Raw genomic sequence first — 19,861 nt, forward strand, 5'->3', positions numbered from 1 at the left:
TAAAATTGTTTTATGAAACAATACTTATTTTAATATTTTATTCTTATAGAGCATAGGCATAACAGTACAAAATATATTTCATTAATACTTTAATACAAAATGGAGACATCTCCAAATAGATAACACTAAACCAAAAATTAGGAAATACTTAATTCAGTAAGTGTGTTTACTTGTTGATAGCTCACACCAGCTCAGAGCAACAGAGCCAAGACTGCTCAAATATCTTAGGCATGGCTGAGCCAGTTTCTTTTAAACCTTTGTAAGTGGGTCAAAGATGAAAATTTCAACCTCACAAAAGATGGTTTCTTTTTAATCCTAATAATGATACATTTTTATGCTTCACAGTGGAAATTTATCTTTTCTCTAGAATTATGATACACTTCCTACCTTATAATAATTTTTTTAAAGAGTAAATGAAAAATAAAAGATGCATTCCCTTCTTTGGCCACCAAGTTTAATTCAGGAGTTTTGAGAAGCTGCTGCTGCTGCTGCTGCTAAGTCGCGTCAGTTGTGTCCGACTCTGTGCAACCCCAGAGATGGCAGCCCACCAGCCTCCCCTGTCCCTGGGATTCTCCAGGCAAGAACACTGGAGTGGGTTGCCATTTCCTTCTCCAATGCATGAAAGTGAAAAGTGAAAGTGAAGTTGCTCAGTCAAGCTAAATGACCTTTTATCCAAACAGTCTTCAATATTTAATATTTCTCTTCTGGAAGGTAGTGATTATAAGTTTGAGACAATGGGGAGGCAACTATTTCTCTAATTTTATCTCATTCAAATGATCTTCATAAAAAAACCTCTGTTCAACATCTTATAAGATGATTGAAACAGATAGTTGTGAGGTGATGCTTTTTAAATGCTTGGTTTTGCTTTAAGAATAATGCCTTTTGGAACACTTTTGTGTTTGATGTGTTGAGGTGTGTAACTCCCCCTATAGTTCCAAATTTACTTTGAGAAATATTAAAATCAGTTAAATATGCCTTTCTGTTATGTTTAGATGTCAAATTTAAAAATATTTGCCAAATGAGAGGGAGCTTCAAGTAGAAAAAAATGAATTGTCCTTCTTCAGGGTATTCATTGCAATAGCAGACAAATGAGTTTGATGCAGTACGTGGGTGTGTTTACTGCCAGTCTCTGAATATTATATTTTGAAAAGTCTGTTCTTTGGTGAGTTTTCAATACATGTGACAACTCTCCTGGCGTCTTCCATTATGTTAGTGAATGAGGATGGATTTCTTTGGATGCCAAAGTCTTTTGATATTAAAAAAAAAATGATTGTAAAATATTGAGATGGCTATCTTTTAATTTTTAAATAATTCTACTGTGTTCCTATTATATTGTCTGCTCCATTCTTTATAGTTTTGTACTTTATATTGACTGAGAATATGTTTTTCTAATTTTATAAAGATGTATAATCCAGATGCACATGAAGTTAAATTTACACACTACAGTTCCTCCACATACAGCTGATATAAACTAAAAGAGCTGCATGACTTGTGATAAAGTGCTCTTATCAAATTGAATCTCAAAAATCCATACCAGGTTCTAAGTACGTATTAAGCATTACTTCTAAATGTTATATAGTGGTAGAGATTTGAAAATTTATCTCACTCCGTTCACAAAATATCCTTACATGCTGCAAGAATAAAATTTTCAGCTGCTGTATCAGCCATTTTCTTGTTTGCCAAAAACATGACTTAATGTAGGGATGTGAAGGTGGAAGTAAAACTCACCCAGTCGTGTCCGAGTCTTTGTGACCCCGTGGACTGTACAGTCCCTGGAGTTCTCCAGGCCAGAATACTGGAGTGGGTGGCCTTTCCCTTCTCCAGGGGATCTTCCCAACCCAGGGATTGAACCCAGGTCTCCTACATGGCAGGCAGATTGTTTACCAGCTGAGCCACAAGGGAAGCCCCTAATGTAGGGGTAAAATTTTGTAATTAATAGAATGACTAAGAAATGTATAGAATGATTAAGTTACAGAATGACTAGAAATTCTGTCAATAGCTTGACTTTATTTTTCCTTAACAATACGAGGAGCTTATTGAGAAGTTAAAATCTCTGGGTTTACAAGTTTGTGTCTTTTTAATTCTGAAGTTTTAATGGCTCGTTTATAAGACCGTCATTGGACATTAGAGCTTGCCATTTGCTTTGGGTGTAGCTTATGTGATACAACCATATAAATTCTTTCACAGCCTTTCTTTTTTTTTCTCTTGTTGGAACACCCTTCAGTTGAAATCAGTATTTGCTGACTGGAGTTAACATTTATCTCTTTGTTGTCATTATTTACATGTAGAGAGGCAGCAGTTTAACCTTGTTCATGCCTCCTCATTCCTCACCTTTCTTATAAAAATTATATGAGCCATTTAAAAAATAATTTATTCACAGTTAAGTTTAATAAAGTGTTACACTAAAATTTTCTTCAATTACTAACATCCTTTCTGAAAAGTTCTCAACCAAGACTTTGTTGAAACTTTTCCTCAAAGTAAATAGGATTCTCCTACACATCATTTACTTCAAGACTAACTGTGAAAGTGTGTGAGTGTGTGAAATTAAACATTATGGTGTTATGCTTCTGTTAGCATGTAGATAAAGTTACCATCATTCACCAGAAAATTTAAGGAGGCACACTGAGTAAAACATGTAATGCCTCATGTCATTTAATGTCACTGGGCATAATCATCATGCAAATTGCTACTGGTTATTGTAGATGTTGAAATATATAAGGAATCATGCCTGTACTCTGATTTTTGTCTCTGATCTCTTATTTGATCTGTTTATTAAAAAATATTGCTGGTTGAGACCCATTGTTTTTATTTTACTATTTACTAGTTGATTGCAGGGAGCAGTTTGAAAACATTGCCCTAGCAAAATTGTCATCTACTTTGGGAGGACAAGAGTAAGTCCCTCAGCTGGGTAGCAATGACCCAGAATAACCTGCTCCTTATTTTGGCCTGGGGAAGTGGGTGCAGTCTGCATGCCTACCCCACACTAGTCACCAAAGTCTTCCAGTCATGCTCTGCCTGGATGTCTGGCTCCAGGATCTGTTCTGCTATTCAGGGGAGAGGCTTTTTGGGGAAATGGACCTACGTGATGAGTGGGTAAAACCCGTCCCAGTTAGTTATATTAAACAACCCAATCTTTCATTTAAAAACATGATTAAGTCAGGGCTCATCACATATTTGAAGAAAATAGCTCAAATGATAAATCCACAGGGAATCATTTTTTGTTCAGCCTCCTTATAATGAAGCAAACATGATCTGACAATTCATGGTCTTGTTGCATTTTCATTCATCATTTCCTTATTCTCTCTCTCTTATATCTCTTTTTTTTTTAAATTTTTTTAAAAAATTTTATTTTATTTTTAAACTTTACATAATTGTATTAGTTTTGCCAAATATCAAAATGAATCCGCCACAGGTATACATGTGTTCCTCTCTTCATGGAGCTTCAGCTTAGGTGAAAGCTGAATAATCCTCTCTGCCTACTGTCAATAAAGGGTTAGCAGGACCCTCCTCCTTCTAAATCTAATTTCTATGTCCTCTTTGTGTTTTGAAAGGAAACTTTATATGTGTGGAATGAGCCTAAGTGGTGCATTAAAGGAATTTCTTTACCTGAGAAAAAGTTGTCAACCTGTGAAACAGTTGACTTTTGGCTAAAAGTGGGAGCAGGAGTGGGAGCTTTTACAGCCGTTTTGCTGGTGGCTCTAACTTGCTACTTCTGGAAAAAGAATCAGAAGTAAGTAACTTCCGAACAAGAATGAGGAATCTCTTTTATCGTGAAAATTTTAGGCTTAATCACCATACTCAACAATTTCTCCCAGAGCCAAAAGAAATTTCTCCTAGTTGAAAGAGTTATGGGAAAGGTCTTTAAGAAGGCAGATGGAATTGTTGTTATTCTGATAACAGAAAGACTGGAGAACATTAGAGATAATTGCACTGGACTCACTGTTTTTATGAGATAGAGAAGAACAGAGGCTCCAGGCTACTCAGGTAGATGGGAGCAGAGCTCAGAGTGAAAGGCAGATTTTCTCTGTGTGTCTATTTTATTTTCATGACATCATGCTGCCTTCTTGCCCCATCATTGTTTTTTAGTTTCTTGTGGGCAAATATTTGCAAAGAAACAGTCTAAGCATGTAGGCAAGTCTCACCTTTATTTACTCCAGGACTTCAAGGATCTGAAGTTGAGTATTGAGTCTAACTACCAATTATATATTGATACATTATATGATTAGGCTTTTTAAAAATGATTTACCTGTCAGTGGGGCTGTGAAAGTTCTTTTTTGTATTATCTAAGGACAGTTATAATCTGAGGTGGGAAACAGAAAGCAATGAGTGAAAGAAATAGTAAGACCAAATCACTTGCCTATGTACAATGTTCTCATCTTATGAAGTAAACTTTGGAAAACTGCATATTAAATTAGTTCCCAAATATTTGTAAATGATGAAAATTTATTCATACCTCTACTTTTCTCTGTCTTTCAAAAGTTTGTCACAATTGGCCACTTTATGTGATGTAAAATAAGTGTAATAGAATTAACTATATTGCACTGAGTCTCTGAAATTCTGGAAAAGCTTGGTGTATAGGTGGTAGATTAATGAGAACACACAGTGTTGCGGTGATGGGTAAAGGAAATCCGTTGGTGAAGCAACTATACTCCAAGATAATTAGCTTGTGTATGACCACCCCAAATAAGTATTAATTTATATTAAACAGCCTCTTTATCTATTTATATATTTACCACTACTTAGACTGGAGTACAAATATTCCAAATTAGTAATGACTACGAACTCAAAAGAGTGTGAACTCCCAGCTGCAGACAGCTGTGCTATCATGGAAGGAGAAGATAATGAAGAGGAAGTTGTATACTCCAATAAACAGTCCCTACTGGGAAAACTCAAATCCTTGGCAACAAAGGTAACAGCAGAATTTTAACCTGGTAATACTGTGTGTTTATGAGTAAGAGGCCATATTAACCCAACAGTAACATTCTTGCAAACTCTGTCATTCAACATATCTGTATCTCTGTGGTATTTATCTGATAGAAATACTTTTGGAAATACAGAAAGATGTAAATACAAGAATAATCACTGCAGTATTGTTTTGCTGGTTAACCAAGTAGAAGAAACTTTTAACACCATCAGGAAGTAGTTAAATTTCCATATATCAAAGTAGTGGGATGCTGTGCAATCCTGCAGCTGTTACAGATGGAGATGTCTGTGTGTACTGATATGTTAGTAGGTCCAAGGTCAGTGAAGTGAGAGCAACACATAGACTATCACATTTGTATTAAATGTACATTTATATTACTATCTGAACAGGAAACTACTAATGGTAGCTGCATTTTGAGAGTTTTTAATTAATGGGTGTCTTTTGTCTTTGAAGTAATACAGTTTTGTAATATTTGAATTTATACAAAATAATGTGTTAATAGTATTACAAAACCAAAAATTTTAGATAAATAAATGATCCAATGTTTATTTATATATTTTGTTTTAGAACAAGATTGTTTCATTTAGAGAAAATAAAAGTTATATAAAATGTTGAGATATTACCTTATCAGATGGTATCACATTCATCAGCTTTGAAATGAGTACTATATCCAAACAGATAACATGAAGCCTTACATATTATTTGTAAACACATTTTATTGACATTCTTCACCATTGACATAAAAGATAAAACATGCCACTTCACTTTTGCAAGATTGAAAATAGAATGCAACATGAAAGAAACTGCATTTCAAAGGATTTTCAGCAGGCAGGGCATGTGGCAAAGATTACATTTATTGCGAGTGTTTTAGTAATCATTTCCTAATTTAGGTACTTAATATATCATAGGGGATCATTTAAAAATAAATGAATAAGCCCTACTCTCCTTATACTAATGGCTATTTGATTTTGCTTATTATGCTGGTTTATGGAGGGTACTATTGCTAAGGGACAGTGACTGTACAGTGATTGTCAAGAGCTGAGAATTTATCCTATTTATAAGCTAATAAGTGAGCCTGCTATGATTTCATGGATACTTTAGAAGATATAGAATTTCTGATCAGAGAAAAAGAACAGTTTAAATGGTCATAACAGAAGCACTAGCTAAAACCTCAGCATTTATCCCAGTTTCAAAGCCTCACTTCCTACAGATGACTCTTGGTGGGCTGCATTATAGGCAAGGAACCTATAATGAACTTGGGAATCTAAATCTTTTAGAATGGGCAGCAAGCATCTCTGCCCTTGTTCCTAAGAGAGATATTATTGTGCTGGACAGTTTGCATCCCCATTCATTGCTCTAGAGGGAGACACTGTTTTCAAGACTGTCCGTGAGCTTGCCCTTTGCTCTGGAAGGATATAACATCTTCAAAGTTCGCTTTCTATATAAAGACCTTTGAAAAGTTAGTCTAGAACAGAGGGAAATCAGTGTTGTAGTCATAAGATATGCAGAAATGCCAAAGAACCAAGGAGAGTTGTCTCCCAACAAAATCCAAACCTTCTTAGCAGTTTGCATTTGCTAATCCCAAATTCCTAATCTTTCCTTCTCCTCCTGCCCCTCATCCTTGGCAACCACAAGGTTGTTCTCTATGTTCCTGTTTCATAGATAAGTTCACTTGTGTCATATTTTAGATTCTACATATCAGTGATATCATATGGTGTCTTTTTTTTTATGACTGACTTCCATTTAGTAATTAATCTCTAGTTCCATTCATGTTGCTGCTGCTGCTGCTGCTAAGTCGCTTCAGTCGTGTCCGACTCTGTGCGACCCCAGAGATGGCAGCCCACCAGGCTCCGCTGTCCCTGGGATTCTCCAGGCAAGAACACTGGAGTGGGTTGCCATTTCCTTCTCCAATGCAGGAAAGTGAAAAATGAAAGTGAAGTCCCTCAGCCGTGTCCGACTTCTAGTGACCCCATGGACTGCAGCCTACCAGGCTCCTCCATCCATGAGATTTTCCAGGCAAGAGTACTGGAGTGGGGTGCCGTTGCCTTCTCCGCGTATTGCTGCAAATGGCATGATTTCATACATTTTTAAAAAATATTCCATCTTTTTAAATTTACTAGCTACCCACAGAGTGAGTGTGAATAACAAGTCAGTTTTCCCTCCAGGAATCTACTCTGATTAACCAAGAGTAGACTGATTTTGAAAAGGTCCTTGCAGTTGTTTAAGAGCTACATGGTCTATGGAGGATGTTTTCATTAACAGTTAAATTATGACCACTTAGCACCACTCCTAGGGTACAAGCTATGCTGTTTCTAGGAGAGAAGTTAATGTCTGGTTCTCACAAAAAGTATAGCCCTGTAGGTACACTTGGTGCCAGTGGAAAGAAAGTATTTATTTATGATAGGGATACCAAGTGGAATCTCTTTAGCTAGGCAGCACTGGTTGATAGTGCCTGCGCCCTTCTTGCTGGCTTATAAACCGTAGTGTTTCTGATTCACCTGACAGCTGTGTCTCTTCTTTGTCTTTGGAGAGACTGCTTGAGGACAGTTAGTCCAGCTTTTCCTGTTTGCCCATGCCGCAGACTGGGTGGTATTTGTCCACTCCATGGGATGATTGAGTGATGGGAATGGACATGTCGATTGTTTTTATTTTGGAGCAGAAGCTGGCACTGTACCAGCTATTTCTGATACTTTTCATTAAGTTTAAGGGAGAATGGCAACCAAATTGTGGTGAGAGCATCTGCTGGATTTGGTAGACAGTAGACTGTTAAATCTAAGGCACTTGCAACAATTTGAGAGTGGAACATTTTCCTTCATAGCGAGGTGAAAGTGTAACTTTGAAAATTAAAAACCTTTGCATCTCTCAGGGTGTAAGGTAACTCCTTCCCAGGTGCCTCATTATCAGACTACACTGTTGATCCTCCACTGCCACAAATCAGTTTGTCCCATTTCAGTAGCTGAAATGTCCCTTATTTCTATTCATCTACTGGAGTTCTGTGCCTATGAACATTCAGGTCCAGGAAGGTCAAGGGCTTTTAAAAACACTTAGGGAGACCTAGTGTGTTTTGTTGGAGAAGGCGATGGCACCCGACTCCAGTACTCTTGCCTGGAAAATCCCATGGATGGAGGAGCCTGGTAGGCTGCAGTCCATGGGGTCGCTGAGGGTCGGACACGACTGAGTGACTTCACTTTCACTTTTCACTTTCATGCATTGGAGAAGGAAATGGCAACCCACTCCAGTGTTCTTGCCTGGAGAATCCCAGGGACAGCGGAGCCTGGTGGGCTGCCGTCTCTGGGGTCGCACAGAGCTGGACACGACTGACGCAACTTAGCAGCAGTAGCAGCAGCAGTGTGTTTTGTACCTTTGTCCAAGTGGGCTACAGTAGAAGTCTTTTTCTTTTAATTGGAGTGTAGCAGCTTTGCAGTGTTGTGTTAGTTTCTGCTATACTAACAAAGTGAGGCAGTTATACATATACATATATCCCCTCTTTTTTGAATTTCCTTGCCATGTAGGTTTCCATGGAGCAGTGAGTACAGTTCCCTGATCTGTAGTTTGTTCTCATTAGTTATCTACTTTATACGTAATAGTGTATATATATGTCAATCCCAGGCTCCCAGTTCATCCTTCCCGCTCTTCCCCGCCTCGGTGCTCATGTTTGTTCTCTACATCTGGGCCTGCATTTCTGCTTTGCACGTAGGTTCATCTGTACCATTTTTCTAGATTCCACATTTATGGACTAATATACAGTATTATTTTTTCTGACTTACCTCACTCATGGATGACAGTCTCTAGGTCCATCCATGTCTCTGTGAATGGCACAATTTTGTTCCTTTTTATGGCTGAATAATAACCTATTGTATACACATACCACATCTTTACTGATTCCTCTGTTGATGGGTGTTTAGTTTGCTTCCATGTCCTGGTTATTGTTTATAGTGCTGCAGTGAACACCGAGGTGCATGTATCTTTTGGAATTATGGTTTTCTCCAGGTACACACCCAGGAGTGGGATTGCTGGGTCAAATGGTAGTTCTATTTTTAGTTTTTTAAGGAACCTCCATACTCTTCTCCATAGTGGCTGTATCAGGTTACATTTCCACCAACTGTGCAAGAAGGCTCCCTTTTCTCCACACCCTCTCTAGCCTTTATTGTTTATACACTTTTTTGATGATGGCCATTCTGACCAGTGTGAGGTAATACCTCATTGTGGTTTTGATTTGTGTTTCCCTAATAATTAGTGAGGCTGAACATCTTTTCATGTGCCTCCTGGCAATCTGCATAGCCATTTCTTCTTTGGAGAAATGTCTGTTTAGGTCTGCCATCCATTTTTTGATTGGGTTGTTTGTTTTTTTTCTGATATTGAGCTACAGGTGCTTTTTGTATATTTTGGAGATTAATCCCTTGTCAGTTGCTTCATTTGCAGATAATTTCTTCCATTCTGAGAGATGCCTTTGTCTTGTTTATGGTTTCTTTTGCTGTGGAAAAGATTTTAAGTTTGATTAGGTCCCATTTGTTTATTTCTATTTTCATTCCTTGAGGAGGTGGGTCATAAAAGATCTTGCTGTGATTTATGCCAAAGAGTGTTCTGGCTGTATTTTTCTCTAAGAGTTGTATAGTGTCTGGCCTTACGTTTAGGTCTTTAAGCCATTTTTAGTTTATTTTTGTGTATGATTTTAGGAAGTGTTCTAATTTCATTTTTTCACATGTAGCTGTCCAGTTTTCCCAGAACCACTTATTGAAGAGACTGTCTTTTCTCCACTGTATATTCTTGCCTCCTTTGTCATAGATTAGGTCACCATAGGTGTTTGGGTTTATCTCTAGGATTTATATCCTGTTCCATTGATCTGTGTTTCTCTTTTGTGCCAGTACCATCATGTCTTGGTTACTGTAGCTTTACCGTATAATTTGAAGTCAGGGAGGTTGATTTCTCCAGCTCTGTTTTTATTTCTCAGGATTGCTTTGGCTATTTATGATCTTTTTATTTCCTTACAAATTTAAAATTTTGTGTTCTATTTCTAAGAAAAATGCCATTGATAATTTGATAGGGATTTCCTTGAATCTGTAGATTGCTTTGGGTAGTATATTAATTTTCATAATATTAATTCTTCCAAACCAAGAACATGGTATAATCTCTCCACCTGTTTGTGTTGTCTTTGATTTGTTTCATCAGTATATTATAGCTTTCTAAGTACAGGTCTTTTGCCTCCTTAGGTAGGTTTATTCCTAGGTGTTTTATTCTTTTTGTTACATGGCAGGAGTATTGAGTAGGGTCTCTTGGAGCACAGCAGAAGAGAAAAGAATGCAGGTAGGTGGGTAGTGACAGGCTAAGGAGAAACTTCTGGGAGAAGTTGGATTTTCTTTGGTTTCTTGAATTTAGAGCTTTAAAAGATCATTTTGTATGCCTCTTTATTTAATGCATGAGTAAACTGAGACCTAGAGAGTTTCACTTTGTCCAAGAGAGGGTGAGGTAGGAATTAGGAACTGCATCTTCTGAGTTCCAATTCAGAATTTTTTTTTTCTACATGCGAGTGGTTCAGGACTTTTTCACAACCATTGATTGACAGCCAATGATATGTGAGGCCTTGGGTCATTTTATGGGAATTAAAAAGTGATAGGATTCCTGCCATCAGGAGATTCCAGTTAATTAGTGATGTTAACCACATACACATATGTGTGTATATATCCCACCATATCAGTTATAGGAGCAAAATCCCCTGTGAATACAGAGGACATGGTGACAAAAGCCCTATGAAGCAAACATGACCGTGTAGAGGGCTTCCAGTGTTTTACTTGAAACACTACCTGGACGATAACCAACAGGTCTCTGCCTCCCCTTCCTGAGAACAGGTTGAATCAGATCTTCTCAAAGCAAGGCCACAAAAACCTCAGCATTCCCTTCTAGTTCATGGTTGATGTCTAATGCTCTTTCCTATAAATACATGGTGAGATCCTTGAGGGCAGGCATTTTGTATCCCGTAAAGTCTAGTCCATGTTCCTGTTCCTGCAACATATGGATGTTTAACAAATATTTGGATTATCGATGGTTATTCCTACAAAATTAAGGCTGGGATATGTGAGACTTGAGGTAGATTCTCCTAGAACCAGTGGGTTAGGGTGCTACAATTTGCAGGCTGCTCTCCCAGGGGTTTGTTGCCTGGGCAGAGGCAGGGAAATGGGATATGCTGGTTCGCGTTGTGATTTTTTTTTTTTTTTCCTGTAATTCTGACCATGTAGCCCTAAAGTTGATCTGAAGTCTTGGACTTCTCTGCTCAAATGGGAGAAGACACAAAAGCAACCTGATTCATCTTGACAGATACTCAGAATCTATTTCCTGTTATTTTCTCATTTCACTTCTCGGTTTTATACACATATCCATGTGCACCCAGGACTGATCTGCTTCATATTTCTTTTACTTTTAAAATAATCCTAATTCTTTGCATCTTTATTCTCCTCAACAGCATAGTCCCTCCACTACATTCTAGCAGCCTTTGGAAAGCTTTGTCTAGCAATGAAAACATTGGGAGATACTTCACTACTTCCTTTTCTCCCCATTAAAGAAGAATAATTTATCTTAATAGATTACATTTTTTGAATGCATTATAAAACAAATTCCATCAATGATATACTTGCACTCAAATTTTGGTTTATTATCTGAGATGGCTTGTTTTTAATATCTTTAGTAAACATGATCCCCAAAGATTTTCCTAAAACTTATCAGTGAACCCAAATGATCTTATGTTTTATTTATGTTCTCTTTATTTCTGCTCTCCTTTTTTCTTATTATTTACCCTATGTTATCTTGAGACTATTTAGCTTACTATCTACAGTTTACATGAATAGGTCATCTATTTCAGCACTCAGATCAGATGTCCTCCTTGGAAGGGTCTCAGTGAATTTCTTCATAAGGATCACAGCTGTGTCTTTTGGTATCTATTACAGTCATGTGTTTGCTTCTATTTTGGATTGTGTGTCTTTGGGGTAGGCATGCTATCTGTTTTACATCTGCTACCCTCCCCTTTAAATGTAAAATCCCAATTATGAGTGGCTGGTACATACATTGAGCTGATTTCAAAACTTACTTTCTGGGTAGGTAAGATCCTAAAATCTTACTGTAATTTTAATGAGTTGTTTTTGTCTTTATATTTTCCACCCATAGGAAAAAGAAGACCATTTTGAATCTGTTCAACTGAAATCCTCAAGATCTCCAAATATATGAAAAGACAGTGCTGTAGCTGTCAGACTAATGAACAAAGAAACCCACGCTCTAGTTTTACAGAACCATAGTTTAGAGCCTGTCCTCATATCCGGCACATTGGCGATGTTACAGAGGAGGGCCACGCCACTGAGAAGGGAAGGAGGTTGAAGTGTTAGATTGCCTTATCACATGGTCAAGTGTCTTGCCAAAAATAAGAAAGCAAATGGTTTGAGTCTCAACTGAAGATGAAGCTCAACTCAGGAAGAGATTTATCTGTATATACACATAACTCAAAACCAAGGTTAAGCCCACCAGTGCACTGCTGATGCATGCCATATAATTAATGGGTAATTTTTCTTCTTTATAAATTCTATATAAAAAGTGTGTTTGGAGGGCTAATGTGAGCATATGCATTGTGATCCCATGTATGTCTTTTCTTTGTTTATATTTTGGGGAAGATTTGAAAAATTTTTTAAGGTACAGTTATTTTTCCCATTATTTATTTTCCTGACTGACCTTTAAACATGTTTTCTATTAAAAATGATGAACAAAGAAAGACAATAGATTTTTCATTTTTCCATAGGGTATCCTTCTTGATTTCAGGAGCCTTAAGTAAGCAGTAATTCTTAATGAAGAGTCAGCATGTGTTTGGGTTATCTAAACTTATAATCGCCTTTGAAATTCCATCCTTGTTGGAACTGGTAAGAAGGGCTTTTTAAGAAATGGGATTCTTAAAAAAAATATATATATATATATATAAAGGCAAAGAGAAGCTTAGACTTTCCCCTAATAAAAACAAGCTGACACTATCACAGAAGTCAAATGGCTTGAAACAATTTATGTAATACTTGAAGTATAATTTAGAATGAATAGGAAAGCTTTTTTTATCAAATCACTTGCAAAATCGTGAGAAAAAAGTGGGATGGCTTGTGTATCAGTACAGATAACTGTACAGAGCTACTGGGATAATTTATGGCCTCCCCAAAATGGCAGTGGGTACATTTGCCCTGTGTCAAGCATCAAAGGTTACATGCTAGGCCGTAAGGATTATTACTTCCATGGAAGTTTTCTTTTTAAGTTACTTAGAAATTCAATTTTAGAATATTGCATATATCTGTATTCAAAATAAGAATGTTGTCGTACCATAAGCAGCTATGAAATAAGTATTGTTGCTCTTATGAAAAAATGATCCAGATAATTGTGGTATTTTCTCTAATGGACAGGTTATACTGATATTAGCAGGAATTGAATATTTGTCAAAAGAAGTTTGAACGAAGCTGGGTATGACCAATTTTGTGTAAAACTTGTTTTAAAACTAGGAAAGAGGGGAGTTTCCTGACCATATATAATCTAAGGTGATCTTGTTTGTTTTCAATAAACAGTGATCTTTATAGGTTTTAATCCAGAGTTTTAAAAAGATTGGTAATTGGCCAGTGAGGTAGGGCACAGGGACAAGTTTGTTAAATGTTTTGCCCCCAGTCTGTCAATGAGGTATGCCTTGTAATTTTTGATTCAGCAGGTCATCCTTAGTTTTGTGGCCAATGAAGGAAAAATAAATACTTGAATTTATTTCACTGGTGGGTAAAACAGTGGACCATTGTGTTACTGTTGAATGAATGTTTGTTTTGTGTATGTCACTACTGTTAGATTCGTGAGTATAAGGGAGGTGGGCTTTGTTGTTTTTTGTGAAATTCACAGAGGATATTGCATTACATAAACCTTTTCTACATTTAATTTCTTACATTTTATTATAATGAAATTATTTTGACATTGCTCCTTTTTATCCTGCCATCACTGCTGGTGAGCCATTCCCCATTATGATCAAAAATTAAACAAAAGAATAAAAACACACTTGAAATACACCCTTTCACAGGAGCCCTGGCAAAGTTGTGCAGACTGGACAGAGTCAGGAAGTTTCCACATGGTCACCTGCCACCTCTGTCTTCGTTTTTGCTGTGTTCAGCATGTATGTTCTAAGCCATAGAGATAATTGGGATTTGCTCACAGATAGCGTCTTTCTTCTCTTGTCACTGGACTAAAATCTCTGACATGTCAAAAATGCCTTAAATTTTAATGAACTCTCAGAAAATATAGTTGGTATTGAAAATTTTATTTATTTTATTTCTTATTTTAGATATTAAATAGATTTTGGCAGCTCAGTCCCATCTTTGGAAAGAGCTGACTTTTTCATTTGGATCCCAGTGGATTGTCATTTTATTTCAACCACTGAAGAAGTATGACAGAAGGTATATTATGAGGAAGACATTCAGACGAATTCTGGCTATAAAACTTACTTTATGTCTTGCCTTTGCAAAGCTCAGTGTAATGTTGAAAGGCATAAACAATCACATTTCTGACTTTTAATTGACATTTGTTATATCTTTTCCCTTCTAGGTGGTAGAAGAAGCTATTTGTTATTTTTCTAAAAGGCAGTTGTGCAGCCTTAAATACTCCATTAAGTCAGCTATCACCTATAAAATCTTTTAGCACTCTGTCAAAACATATTTAAATCAGTTTTCCACTGAATGAGACCATATCTTCCATGGATAAACCATATCATATCATCTAACAATGTTGAGCTATTTGATTTGTATTCACTTGATTTAAAAGATTGAACTTTATTTTTATTGACTTTTCCCCTCTTTGATCACTAGTAATCAAGTCCTTTTCAGGATTAAAAATGTTTCATAGTATTTTTGTGTAGATTTTTGTCATTATTTTCTTCCCAAGGAGAGAAAAGGTGATTTAAATGGTTATGTGGAAGGATTACCTGTGTCTAGTCATTTACCCTCTGGGGTAGTTCAAGACAAATCTGGTCAACTGTCATCTGACATCTGTCAGTAGAGCTACTTCCTGTGACTCATGGTCATTCCTGATGGGAGGCTAATATGCAGATCATTTCTCTCTTCCTCATGAATGTAAATTTCCTGAGAGCTGGGGTGGGAAGTTGATTTCATTGGCAGTGTATTGTTCACATTTATAAAGATAGGTAGAGTAGAACTTCTTCAGAGGATTTATATATCCTCACATCTATTTCCTAGTGACCATGAACATTATCTAAGGTTTACATGACCAAGTTATAAATTAACATTGCTCTAAGAAAAGGACTCAAGTAGGATAAACCTAAAAAAATGCCAACACCTGACTTCTTCTTTGGACACTAAAATGGAGTTCACCTTCATAGTTAACGGCCAGAAATTACACTTTTGCTGAATTTTATTTTGGTTTAATGTTTTCAGATGAGTTCATTTTAGAATCATAAATGAAGTAAAAGATGGGGACAAATAATTGAAAATTAATTGATATTACTATTACAATTGCTATTAATGGATATTACCATTGCAATTGTCTAGATCAGCGGTCTTTTTCTGTAAAGGGTCAGGTAGTATTTTCAGCTTTTCAGCCCATGTGGTCTCTGTTTCAGCTCTGCCCTTATAGCATGAAAGCAGCCACAGATAGTCTATACACAAATGGGTATGGCTACATTCTGATAAAACTTGATGTACATGGAAATTTGAGTTCATTTCAATTTTACTTGACATGAAATATTACTTTTGGTATTGTTTCTCCAATTATTTAAAAATGTAGAAGCATTCTTAGCTCACAGATTTTATAAAAACAGATGCTAGGTTAGGATTTGACCTGTGGGCTGTGGCTTGCTGACCACTGTTTTCCATCACTACAACCCACAGGCAAAACTATTTGGAATAACCTATTTCCACAGATTCTTTGCCCTTTAGGAGTTTACACCTTCAAAGTTTCTCAAGTCTCTAGAGATGATCAAGAAAAAAATAGCGCATTACCTTCCCTTGGTGATTTAATCACTCACCAAAGACAAAGCCAGATACTCTTCTGGGACTTGATTGTAGATATTGATTAGGAAATGATAAAACAAGTGAATTGGTTCAAAGTCAACCAGTAAGATTGATTTAAAAGCCTTTCCTCATTGTGATTTCTATAACGTTTATTGCTAAGGTAACTAGATTTGGAGATAATATTCAATCTCTTTGACAGATTTATTTCAATTAACTATTTGGAAGTAACATATATTGATGCATGAAAGTAGTGTCAGCCTAGATTCATGAGCTCTGGTGCTGGATAGGGTTCCCTGGCAGCACTGGAGCATCCATTGCATGTATTCGGGCCACGTACACCTCAGTCCACACGTATTTACCAAATCGTATTTTAAGACTGACTGAACTGCAAAGGACACTTAGGATTCCTTTAATGATTGGTGGTTCAAGAAACAGACCTCCAATTGCCTTGAGCAAAATATCCCAGTTAGGCTTTTCATTTGCTGGAATTTTCCTCATCTTATTAATAAAGACTCCTGGATGAAGAATACTAAATAAAACAGCTTGTGGATATTGGTAAATTTGGTTTTGAAGGGAGTAATATTCCTTTTATCTTAGCTAACCATCTAAGGGTTTCCATCCAAGCCATCAACAGATTTCAAATTACCATTGCTTGGGTTAAATTAATGAGTCCAACCAGTGGGAATGATGCAAATCTCAACTTTCTTTCACAGTGCAGGAGTGATAATTGCCTTATTCGTGGGTTTAGGCCTTATTAGGACTGTGAAGGTTTTGATTCGTACTGATGTTCCATCTTCCTGGCACCTCATTTTATTTTTGCTTCTCTGTGGCCTTTTGCCACAGAGCTCTGACACCCCAAACTATCATGGTGGCTACATGGATAAAGCAGGGGGCTAGCTGAGAGGAACTGTGGGGTTGAAGTCTGCAAAGACACTGGCTGAATTACCTCCTTTCTCAGCCATTCTCTTAATTTGTCCTCTGTGTGATCTGCAAACCAGCTTGCCTCACAATTTGAAAATGGGACATTTTTATGTTACTGTGAGAAATCTGAGTGGGCAAGTAAACATTAGTATTTAAACTAGAGAGGACACAGAGGATTTCAAAAGCTGTAAACACTCAGGAATCCAACAAAAATTAATCATATCATGAGGCTCTGGCATGTTTTTTTATGAGTGGGATACATCATTCTGCTTGAGTTCCTTGCATTCAGGACGTTTTTGCAAAGATGGATCAGCTTAGCAAGTTTTATATTCTGAGAGAATGAAATGTTGTTACTGGAGTTAAAAAAAAAATCAATCCAAAACCTATTGGTTTGAAATGGCTCATGTAAAAAGGATTTTATAGTTGCTATTTTCCATACATATGCTGAATGCTCTTTAAAAAATTACTTCTAGGGATCACATGTTAGGGTGTGTGCATTTGAATAGGAAACACGGTTCATGGCAGGGAAGAAAAAAGATGATGAGAGCTGTCAGTCAATGCACTTTCAGTGTAAAGACAGGGAGTGAAATACAGTGACCACATATCAAAACCCGTCCTCAGAAACACCCACTCAGGAGTCACCCACAACCTAATTGTCTTGTTTAAGAAGATCCAAGATCAATTTGATTGTTTTAGGCATCAGCAGTGTCTCTGAACAACTCACCTGATATTGCCTTCCTCGGCCTGTCAAATCCCATCAGTGGACTGAGTTTATTTTCTCTGCCATCAGCCTTGCCTCAGCCTTGATTTTGAGCAGGTACTCATTCTGAGCACACCTATCTAGCACTCCTGCCAGTTTCAGTCACAACAGAGTTCTTTTTTGACATCTAGTGTCTTTTTTGACAACTACTGTTACCCAATCTGCCACACCCACCCCCTCCCATCCATGTTCTTTGAATCTGAGAATTTAGAGACTGTTTTGCACTGTTGTCTTTAAGCATCTGGTGAGTTTTGGACACATTGATGAGGGTGCCGCTTCAAAGGCATCTAGAAGGAGGAAGAGAATTGCTAACATGGGACTCCTCAGTTTATTTCCTTCAAGGCCAGTCATGTTGGCTTTCATGCACCTACTCATTATTTCTGGATATTTTAAAAACAGTATCAGTCTTGATTATCTAGGCCCTGGTTATTTAGCCTGTGGGTCCCTCATAGCCTCCTCTTCCTTCCTCTCACTGTCTCCCTCAGTGGCAGTCTCCTCATTAGCATATTTTCCAGTCTTGATGCTTCTTAAAGGCAAGTACTTGGTAATCCTCTTTTTCCCTGTCATGAGTTGAAGCATGGCCCCCTAGAAGTTACACATCCTAATGTTACTTCATTTCAAAAAAGGGCCTTAGCAGATGCAATTAAGGATCTTGAGATAAGATCATCCTGCATTATCCAGGTGTACCCTAAATCCAGTGAGAAGTGTCCTCATAAGAGACACACAGAGGAGAATATGACATGAAGACGGCTGCAGAGATTGGAGTGATATAATTTCAAGAAGCTGACTGCCACCAGAAATTAGAAGAGGAATGGGACAGATTCTCCCCATAGCCAATAAGGTGCAGCTGTGCAGAGTCAATTTTTGTTGTTTTAAGCCACTGAGTTCATGTTAAGTTGTCAGATTAGTTACAGGAAATGAATACATGCTCTGTCCATGGTATCTGGTGCAGGACCTAGCAGATAGTTAGATTCTCAGTGATTTTTCTACATTAATAAATGATTTATTACTCAAGGACTTATCAGGAGAAATAGGACAGTACTGGTAAGAATGACCCCATTTTAGCTTATCCGTGCTTTCCCTGTGTGCTCCTTTATTTAAGTTAGTAAAATATTCAAGTTTAGTGACAAGTCTGTGTGCTCCTAAACATTGTTCTTGGGACTTTGGAAAAGAAGATATCCTGCATTTTCATTGCCTCATTCAGCTGTGAACCACCAGAGTGATTTTCCAATGGAATAGGATGCTTTTCCAGGCTCCTTGCTAAAAATTTAGGTGGTTTTGGGAAATGAGAGCCATCAAACCTTCCCTGACAGGTCAGTTTTGGTATTCAGAGGAATACAGGAATGGAAGAACTCTCTCCTCACCTCAGAGACCTATTTGGGCAAATTCTGGGCTGCCTTGCACATGTGGCTTAAAGAAACCAATAAGGGTATTATTGTCTGGCCACTGTAATAACCTGATATTTATGGTGTCATCAGTCAAATTCTGATCATGTTATCTGCAAAGATCTGCGAAGAAGTCTAGACATGCTTACAATTCTCTTACAGGGTAAAACTTGTGTTCAGTGTATCTATTAACAGATGTAAAGAGAAGCATAGTTAGATAATTTCCTCCAACAATAAAATAGAAATGGTCTAAATCAACATAGTCAAATTAACTGAAATGATTAAATAAGAACAAGGCCATTATCCACCATGCTGGAAAACCTTGAAGGTTTTATTCTCAGTATCTTTACATTAATACAGATGCTTTTGATTTTGTGCTGAGAAAAACAATCTGTTACACATAATGTAACTTTAATATACAACATAGAAACTCATCCTAAGTTAGTTACAACAAGGGCCTACAAAAAACTTCATAGGAAAAAAGGTTATCTAATATTGCCACCATATTTTCTAACAGACTGACCCTGTCAGACCCTGTCACCAGTGCTCAGCTCTGTAAACAATGGGTTATTTCCAGGTTCTAAGGAATCATTAATAATCACTAAAATCAGTCTAAAAAGTTCTAGCACATCACTATATACTGTACAGTCCTTAAAAATAATTTATTGTACTGTTTCTAAAAAAAGGTACTAGGGGTATTCTTTTGCTGTTTCCACATTCTGGAGCTGCACATGAGCACTTTCATCTAATATCCTAAAAACACGACAACTGAACTGCAATTCACAATCACAGAGATGAGGTGGTGGAGTCGAGGACTTCCCGGCCGTTGCACACCGTCGGCATGTATGTGCTGGCAGAGGCT

The 19,861-nt window shown here is 37.2% G+C and overlaps 2 protein-coding genes across 9 annotated transcripts in view; one reads left to right on the plus strand and one right to left on the minus strand.

Annotated features, from left to right (window-relative positions):
- ELAPOR2 (endosome-lysosome associated apoptosis and autophagy regulator family member 2) overlaps positions 1-14,811 on the plus strand; it is a 222,447-nt gene extending 207,636 nt beyond the window's left edge. For all 8 annotated transcript variants that reach the window (XM_061413755.1, XM_061413763.1, XM_061413762.1 and 5 more), the window contains 3 exons: positions 3,552-3,730; positions 4,744-4,909; positions 12,080-14,811. In XM_061413755.1, coding sequence (XP_061269739.1) covers positions 3,552-3,730; positions 4,744-4,909; positions 12,080-12,139 — 405 coding nt within the window. In that variant the 3' untranslated portion in view covers positions 12,140-14,811. The remainder of the gene's footprint in view (positions 1-3,551; positions 3,731-4,743; positions 4,910-12,079) is intronic.
- A 4,498-nt stretch (positions 14,812-19,309) lies between these two features.
- The window catches only part of GRM3 (glutamate metabotropic receptor 3), a 252,104-nt gene continuing 251,552 nt past the window's right edge, over positions 19,310-19,861 (minus strand). The window contains exon 6 of the mRNA XM_061413764.1: positions 19,310-19,859. Coding sequence (XP_061269748.1) covers positions 19,786-19,859 — 74 coding nt within the window. The 3' untranslated portion in view covers positions 19,310-19,785. The remainder of the gene's footprint in view (positions 19,860-19,861) is intronic.

Source organism: Bos javanicus, chromosome 4 (assembly GCF_032452875.1).
Source record: "Bos javanicus breed banteng chromosome 4, ARS-OSU_banteng_1.0, whole genome shotgun sequence".
NCBI lineage: Eukaryota > Metazoa > Chordata > Mammalia > Artiodactyla > Bovidae > Bos > Bos javanicus.